Source organism: Nannobrachium achirus (genome assembly GCF_963921795.1).
Source record: "Nannobrachium achirus genome assembly, chromosome: 15".
NCBI lineage: Eukaryota > Metazoa > Chordata > Actinopteri > Myctophiformes > Myctophidae > Nannobrachium > Nannobrachium achirus.
The window spans coordinates 44,087,201-44,096,358 of NC_137822.1; the positions used below are offsets into that span (position 1 = coordinate 44,087,201).

General features: G+C 43.1%; 1 protein-coding gene across 1 annotated transcript; it reads left to right on the forward strand.

The window, feature by feature from the left end:
- Positions 1-917: 917 nt before the first annotated feature.
- LOC308299880 (tRNA-uridine aminocarboxypropyltransferase 2-like) lies at positions 918-8,838 on the forward strand (the record flags this gene model as incomplete). The annotated part of the gene is made up of 7 exons (XM_080743661.1): positions 918-1,069; positions 1,969-2,059; positions 2,668-2,762; positions 4,828-4,928; positions 5,100-5,203; positions 6,554-6,682; positions 8,662-8,838. The coding sequence occupies 7 exons, from the start codon at positions 918-920 to the stop codon at positions 8,836-8,838; spliced, it is 849 nt and encodes a 282-aa protein (XP_080599787.1).
- Positions 8,839-9,158: the final 320 nt, after the last annotated feature.

Sequence of the window (9,158 nt, forward strand, 5' to 3'; positions counted from 1 at the left end):
CGTGTGAGTCACCGTGAATCAACACACAAACAAAGGCAGGAAGAACCTCCCATGTCATGGGATTTCTGAGGAAATTAAATAGTAAGTGAATGAGACCCAGAATTACCCTAGCTGTCAAACATTTTGCTAGGGATGTTGAATTTCAATCTTTGTTAGATATGTTACTAGACACCTTTATGAACACATTGGTGAAGAAATTGTTTGGTAAGGAATTTATTCCCAGATTTGACAGGTATTCTGCTAATTTTCCCTGACTATAATAGGTGTACTCCAACTAAAATAATGACAACTAGCAGCCAAATTAAAGCAATTAAAGCACTTTATTACAAAGATCTACAGAATAATAGAAAGAAACACAACATAGCCTGCCCTAAGCCATACAATCAAAGGTTCAAAGACAGACTAACTAAATAGACATGTATAGGCATACTGGGGAATATTAAACTAGCCTATGTAAAATAAGTAATATAAACATAGGATACAATAATTTAGACACAGATGTACTAAAAATGATGATGAATTTCGGCATTCATTATATTCTAACTAATCTTTAATACATCTAAAAATCTATCTGCCTGTCTGTCTAACTCTTCTAGTCACTCTAGCTCTGTGTCTTCGCGATACCGGGCTTCACTGTGGTAATTCGCCTGGTTACTACTTGCAGCTCAGTGCTCATATCCGGTCTACAGCCCGCCTACCGTATCTGGTACTTTCAAGCCGCACACATACACGTAAGCACGACAGCTGTTTCCGTATCCGGTACAAAACGGATGTGCAACCGGCAGAGAGAATGGATCCCATTGGTTGGCAGATAAATCTTCAATGGCTGCTCGTGGCTTGTCAACACGACCCGTGAAGCGGTTTTTATGATGGAAAAGGAGACTGCAGACGTCCATGACGTTATTAATATAAACAACATGACTCTATCGGATTCTCCGGGTGAACTTGGAGATCTAAACGGTGCACACTCGTCCTGGGAAGACCCAGAAACGGAGACAGACGGGTTTGGAGATCTGGCCGCGCTGCCGGTGGAGGAGTGTGAGAGACGGCCGACGTGTTTACGATGCCGGTGAGTGGAGAGGAGAGGAGAGGGGAATATTTATCTGATCTACAAGCGAACCTACGCGTCGCGGACGCGCTGTGAGCTTGCTGTAGATCTGATATTTTGTGGAATTTATTAAAATATAGCGTTTTTGTATTTTGTATTGCTTGTTCTTCTGTGTTTGCCTCCTTTTAGACTAGAGAGGCAAGTCAACTGGAAGAGTAGTGGTGACATGGGAACCTTTATTCATATTTATGTATTTATGCAGTTTCTTTGATATGTCATTCTGGGCATAAACAAGAAGTTGGAGGGTATATACAGAATTTCAGATCTGATAAAGCCACATAGGCCTATATAGTTTATGTTGAATCTAGAGTTGCAACACCAACCATTGACAGCCCATACATCCAAACAGAAAAGTGCTATCTGATTGTACTATTAAATAACTTTAAACTCACCAACATTGCAGCTGTATGGAAATCTTGAATTATCCACTCTATCTGTAACGTGTTTGTTTGATAAAAATCCACCGCAGACATGTTATGAGACTTTCTGTCTCACTGACTTTGACTTACTTTGTTTTTTGACGTGTTGGATTTCGGAAGCCCTTGTGGGAAATCACTCAATGGTCCATGTTTACCACCTGTTTCAACACTATCTGTGGTGGATTTTTATCAAACAAACACTTTGCAGACAGAAAGAGGCAATGATTACTATCCCTATAAAGAACAATTTAACACTCATTTTAAGAAAAGAATACCACTTACAGGCACTGCACTTATGCATGCTACCTGTAAAGGTAGACAACTAAATAAAATGATCATTATTGCTATGAATGAATTAATAAATAAGTGCATGAGTGAACGAACATAAATATCGTGTACGTTAACTAAGGTGTTTGTCTTACGTCTTGTCCTTCTCTGCAGACGTCCCCAGAAGGTGTGTCTGTGTCCCTTCCTTCCTGTGCATCCACTGGAGGTTTCCACATGCCTGTACATAGTACAGCATCCAGCCGAGGTGAGCATAGCCTATAGCAGGACTCGGCAACCTTTTTGAAATGGGCCATGTTTTTATTTCCTAGATGGTCAGTGTGCCATGTCATTGTCATCATAAATTCTAATGACTCACCATCAAAAATTCAGACATATTTTGATTGTCAGGACATTGTTATAATGATCATTAGACTCAGCAATAACCCACCTATCTCCCTGATTCCCTCCCCATGTCAAAGTTAAGAATCTTTACGAACGTAGAATTATGTGCAAGGTGTGATTTGCTGCAAATTAGGTGACTTAATTTAATTGTCCACATTTAAAACAATATTTGATTTTAAAATAAAAATCCTTTCTCTTACACTTCTGCCAGTGTGCCAGTGATAACCCTCCCCTGTGCCAATGTTGGCACCCGTGCCTAAGGTTGCCTAGCCTACCCCTGGCCTATAGATATGCATCTTTAACACAAAATCAAAGATATCTACTTACTATATAGACCTACAATAAGACAAGCAAAGCAAATGCAAGCAGATACAGTACATACATGAGGTTAAACATAAGTTACAAAGGTTATGTACAGTATTGCCAAGATTAAAGTGGCACATTTCTTTTCTTTCTTGTGGTGTTTTTCAGGAGAGCAGAGTTCTCCGCACGGTTCCTCTGCTTGCGGCCTGTCTGCCTCCAGGGAAATGCAAAGTGTTGGTGGGGAGAAGGTTCAGTGAGGAAAGGTGAGCTGGAAGTTCACAAACTTTGTATCGCAAGACCCAAAAGAGAACTTAGAAGTTCGCCTCGGACCCAAATGTATGCAATGAAACTGATTCCTATTCCTGGATGATGGTCCCGGGACCCACAGGTGGTCATTCAAATGGGTCCCAGAAAAGTTTTAGGAGTCCTCAATATAATGTTTTCGAGCGCTGTGAGCTTGTGGATCGGCTATTTTCAAAATGTTTGCCTATTTCTTATATTTATTTTACAATTTGGCTAATGTTTGAACTTAGAACTACTAAAACTACTAAAACATGTGCCCCTAATGAATTCGGGCGCGCAAAATGGCGTCGGACATCGGTGGAATCAAAACATTGACGTTTCTATCGCCTGTTTAAGACTTTCTACGTGGATTTTATTTGTGTTAACGTAGGGTAAAGTAGGATGCTTTCACCCATGAACAATGGTGGTGTCTGTGGAATTTTAAAATGTTTTTCTTTTACCGCGACCCGGTAAATTATTTTAACATGGACTCCAATGGAGGCGCATCCCCGGGACCCCAGGACCATGACATGAATGAGTCCCTGGGCGACTTGAATGAGTTTTTGATGCGGGATGCGCACGTAATGACATCACTGCTCCAGAGGGCCACAATGCATATTGCTACGTCCTACTTTGTCATTCTAGTATCTCATACAAAAGAAGCAAAAATAGCAGATCTACAAGCTCAAAACGCGATGTGTTTTGATTAGGGATGGCCAAATGGAGATTTTTTCTTAACCGATAACCGTCAGGCCTTATCAGTTAATTAACCGTTAAGGAAATGTGTTCAAAAATGCGCTATTTTAGCGATTTAAAAAAGGAAAATAGGCCTACACACGTTTTCCCCCATAATAAAGTGCTATATTTACACATTAAAAACAATAAAACTGGGAGAAACAAGAATACAAATGTTTTCTAAAAGAAATGTGTTTTTGCAAAGAAACGGTGGGATTAAAATGATAAGTCTGTAATGTGATGCGCTGGTCGCCAGGCACGTGCGCACATACAGCAAAAGGGGCTTGAGCCCTTAACTTTTATCCGTCTGAAAAGGCCCTTTTAGAAATGTCAGCCCATGCCTCTCTAAAATTCTGTGCACTCCCTGGACCCTGGCTGTCGCCTAACAAAACAGCAGCAGCAGCAGCAGCGAGACGCATGTAGCCGCATGTAGCAATAACTTCCAATCGTATGACTGGTTTGGAATGGTTGAATCGGCTAAACGTGATGTCCATTTCATTCATTTACTTCTCTCTAGCCCGTGTTTTGTGTGTGCTGATGCAGCGATCATTTAATTTGCGACTCTGAGCTTTGTTATTTTCGCATAGCCTAAACCAAGGCGACTTTAGCATTCCTCACGTCATCAACATGTAACATTAGAAAGTTGTGTTTTAAGCTCTTCTTAAACAGGATTCAATGTGACGACGCGGGTCTGTTTTGTAAAATCCAATCGACGAGGGAGCATTTGTTTCCTGATGAACAAGTCAGCGTGTACAGCCAAATCAAGCAGCGTCGCGCAGCGGCAGACTCGCAGTTGTATGAATGCATGGATGTTACACAGACATTGGTGTCCAGAAATGTGTGACCACAGCGCATATAGTTGCATGGCTGATGACTTGATGTTGCGTAGATAATGGTGTACGGGGCTTTTGGTGTGACACATGGGTTGATTTTCTTTTCCTTTTCTTTTTTATCGGTCAAAATTAACCGTTAGTGCTTACCGGTAACCAATTTCTTATCGGTTTAACGGTAACGGTTAACCGTTGGCCATCCCTAGTTTTGATCTTGTAGATCGGCTGGGGCGGCACCTGTCAGCAGGGAGTGTTGGGCGGGAGGAGTAGGACGAAGGCTCTACGTCCTCCTGGTGGGGGCTCCTCACTGGCTGGTGAGTCAGTAGGATACAACCAGCAGTAACAACAGAGATGTGTGTAGGGAGGAATCAATTGGCACAACAAGAACATTGGGGAGAAAAAGGGGGTAAAAAGCAATCAAATAAATTAAACTAACATCAATCAAGTTGGCTTTTTCTGAGTTTTGCTGTTGTGCTCTCAGACATCCAGAGCTGGCTGCAGTCTGTCGGGACAGCAGAACGTTGATCCTGTACCCTGGCCCCGGAGCCCAGAACCTGGAGGAGCTGGTGCACGAGCACACAGGTCCAGAAGATAACCTAGAAGAGGTGGTCCACGAGCACACAGGTCCAGAAGAGCTGCTCCACGAGCACACAGGTCCAGAAGATAACCTAGAGGAGGTGGTCCACAAGCACACAGGTCCAGAAGATAACCTAGAGGAGGTGGTCCATGACCACAAAGTTCCAGAGGAGCCAGAAGCACCCAGCAGCACACACTACAACATCATCATCATAGACGGCACCTGGAGCCAGGCTAAAGACATGTTCCTGAGGAACACCCTGCTACACCTGCCCAAACAGGTACTGTAGCCTCCATGTTGGCTGAAAGAAACGGGTACTGTAGCCTCCACGTTGGGTGGGTGAAAGAGGAAACATTAATTATTGGGGCATAAGGATAAAAATCACACCCGTGTGAAGTGGAGCTGTGTGTGTGTGTGTGTGTGTGTGTGTGTGTGTGTGTGTGTGTGTGTGTGTGTGTGTGTGTGTAGATCATGTGTACCGATTTTTGTGACATTTGAAGAAAATATGTAGGAAAAGGAGCAAAAAGTGTGTTTTGGAGAAAATTCAAGATGGTGGAAAATCTATCCTGGCGCAAATGGGCGTGGCCTATATGGGGAGATGCGTCTTGACCCAAGGAATCCAGGGAAAAAATAATTTTAATTTTCCGATCTACGGTTCAAGAGTTACGGGGCAAAACGTAAAGTGGGCCGTTATAGCGCCACCATGAGGCCGAGTGATGTAATTATTTTTCGATTCATTCTTAAAATCATTATGAATCTCCTCTCCGAGGTTTGAAACTGTAGCTCCTATGGTTTACGAGAGAAAAATACTTGAAAGTGATTTCTTGCATTGTCCCATTATAAGTCAATGGGGACAATTAAGCGTCGTTTTTTGCCGATTACGTCGGCATGGTAAGGCGGATCGGAACGGAAGGTAATAGAACACCATTCCCGGCCGAGCCGCACATTTTGATGTATATATTGCGCGAGTGGCGTAAATGGTGCGGCACTAGTTACGCGCTGAAGTCAGGCTACATACACACACACAGACCCACACAGCCACGTATAGGGAGCTGCACACAGCTCCAAAAAGTAAGTTCTGTCCATTTGTACTTTTTTTTCCCCCTACCAAAACAATGTTTATTTCTATTTGTTTGCTCATAAGTTCGTTGTTTTCTAACTTCAATCAAACTCGGTTCTCAGCCGGCTGCCCTATATTGTGCTGATCAGAGCAATGGTCAAAGAGTTATGGTCATTTGAAGTGTTAAACACTGCTCTAGTGCCCCTTTATTCATAACCAGTGGTCTAGGACTCTCCAAAACCAGAATAGTGTATACAGTATAGTTCCAAATAATCGCAGTGGAGCAAACACCTGCCGGGCACCAAATACCCGCTGGGGGTTTAAATAGTTTTTGCGAATTACGCGCCCAGGCGATTGATTGGAAATATACGGTATCTGTGTTCTGAAATGACAAGAGTGATGGTAAACTATATTTGAAGTTCCAGGCAATCATTCTCAGCTACTGAATATTAACATTTATAGAGCTGGGTGAGGCATGTTTTCCAGTTCAGCTTAAAAACAGTGTTGCCAGATTTTGCGAGTACACAGTAGTAGTAATAATAATAATAATAATAGGGTTTGTTTTTCCAGGTGCAGCTCAGTGCGGCGGTGTGCAGTCAGTACGTGATCAGAACTCAGCCCACCAACATGTGTCTGTCCACCCTGGAGTGTGCTGCCGTCTGTCTGTCCATCCTGGAACACAAGCAGAACATCCAAGAGGTACGTCTGTCTGTCTGTCCATCCTAGAACACAAGCAGAACATCCAAGAGGTACGTCTGGTCTGTCTGTCTGTCTGTCTATCCTAGAACACAAGCAGAACATCCAGCTGACACATTAATCCTACATTTACATTGTCTAGAGCAGGGGTTTTCAAAGTGGGTGACGGGGCACCCTGGGGTGCCGCGACGGCAGTCCAGGGGTGCCGCGAGATCATTTGATAATTTTTGGAATTTATTGGACACTTGAAAAAATATTATTTAGTATAATTTTAAACTTGAAGTACAAAGTTATTTTCAGTCAGTTCTAACCAAAATGGCTATTATCTCAACGTTTTCCTCGCAACATAATCACTAAAATACCGTCACTGTCTGGGCAGAAACCTCGTGTATCTCCAAGTTTCAAATGTGTACTTTTGGTAAAGTAAATGCCCTGCTTCATCATACAAGACTGTCGCACAAAACTAGTGAAAACAGTCGATCTACAAGCACACCGCGAGGCGTTGTGTGCTTGTAGATCTGCTGTTTTCACTAGTTTAGTAAATTTTTTTAGATGATAAATACAAAACGAACGATTTTGGACATACAAGGTTTCCACCCGACAACGACGATATCTTATATACATTCCTTCAAAAGCCGCATCCCACTTCCAAGCCCATTCACGCCCCCTTTACATCGACTTCAACTCATAGGTAGTCGTCTAGGACGTAAGGAATACCGCCCCTAACGCTATCATTCGCCCCCCGTCGCCACGGTGACAGCCCTCCATTGGCTCATTCCCAGCTATGGGACTGGCGGATCCAATTTCAACAGAGGGGGGCGTCGCAGTAAGTGGAGTGAAATTTGACACCACTGTGTTTGCATGTGCGTGCTGCTGCTGCTGCCTCCACAGTGAGGGCAGAGAAATAGCAGAGGCATAACAGTCACTTCTCTCCAGTGCGTCCGGCGGTCAAATATGTCCGACCGGAAACGTGCGCTGCGGCACAATAGTTCCGCCACAATAGTTCCGCCACAATAGTTCCCCCCCAAAACATTTTTTTTTTTTTAATTTTTTTTTTTAACTTTTCTTTTTTTTCAAAAAACTTTTGTTTTTTGAAAAAAAAAGTTTTTTAGTAAAGAAGCAGGCGTGGACTCTAGATGTGAGCGGCCCGAAGGGCCGCGAACCTCTAGTGCTATAAATATAAGGTGCTGGGAGTGAAAATTATAATGTAGGGGTGCCACGGATTAAAAAAATATTTATGTGGTGCCCTGAGACAAAAACGTTTGGGAACCCCTGGTCTAGAGCAGTGGTTTTCAACCCTTTTCATATCAAGGTCCATCGTTTATTCTGCATTTGAGCCACGGACCTCCATTTGATGAGATTTTGCCTCTCAGGCCAAAAACTTAATTTTGTCCAAATTTCCATGCTGTATTAATGTTGGTACCATAGGAGAGATAACAAGCCAACGTTGATCCAAATAACAATTCTTCTACATTCTCGAATAGTGTAGACTCCTTGTACAGTATATTACGTAATGCAGTGTTGCGTAACAAGGAAGTGAACGCATGGGAGAGTAGCATATCCGGTCCCAAACCGGGGTCCGCTCAATATGCCGACGGGGCGCTGTTCCGACTAGCGTCGGCAAGTTAGTTACTCGTCACGGTTACTGAGGTTAAGTTTAGGGTTAGGGTTAGTTTTAGTGTCGGCATACCGGCCCGTCGGCACACTGATGCGGACCCTCCCAAATCGGGAAGCATTGTTTTTGGAGCACTTAGGAAAGGCTGATCAGTGATCCGATTGTTGATTGTTTCGAATGTAATCGAATTAATCTAATACCTCTGGAAACTCAGGCGTAGCGGCCTGGAACAACAGGAATAACTCTGGGGAAACTCTGGATATGGCAGTCAATTTCTGTTTCATATGTGTTCTCCCTCAGCCACTGCGAGCTTTCTACAAGTATAATATATTTTAATATATTCTCTTTCATCTATTTTCTCCCTCAGGTTCTGCTGAAGCCGCTGCGCGCTCTGTGCTCCTTCCAGCTCCAGCACGGAGCTCAGGTTCACCACAGCAAGGAGCACCTGCTGAAGAACGGCCTCTACGACAAGCCCATGCCCAAGAACAAGCGCAAGATCAAGAGGATGGAGAAGCTGGTGACGGAAAACGTTTGTCCCAGATGAACGTGAATGATTAAAATCATGCTCCTGGAAAACAAAAAACAAAGGCTTTATCAGCCCTCCTGGCGGGCTCGCCGAAAATAGGCCGATCTAACAGTCGTACGTTGAAATGAGGGAAAGTGGTAGCCATTAAAAAAAAAAAATAATAGTTCAGAAACCTGTCTATCAGTGACATCATCGTTAGACAGGTTTGGTCATTTTAGAAAATATATAAATCATTTTTTATTAATGAAAGAACTACGGCTTCTAGTTGAGCATAACTTTCGAGGAAGAGAAAGACCGTAGCTTCTATTATCTCATTGGTGATGTCACTGGTAGGCAGG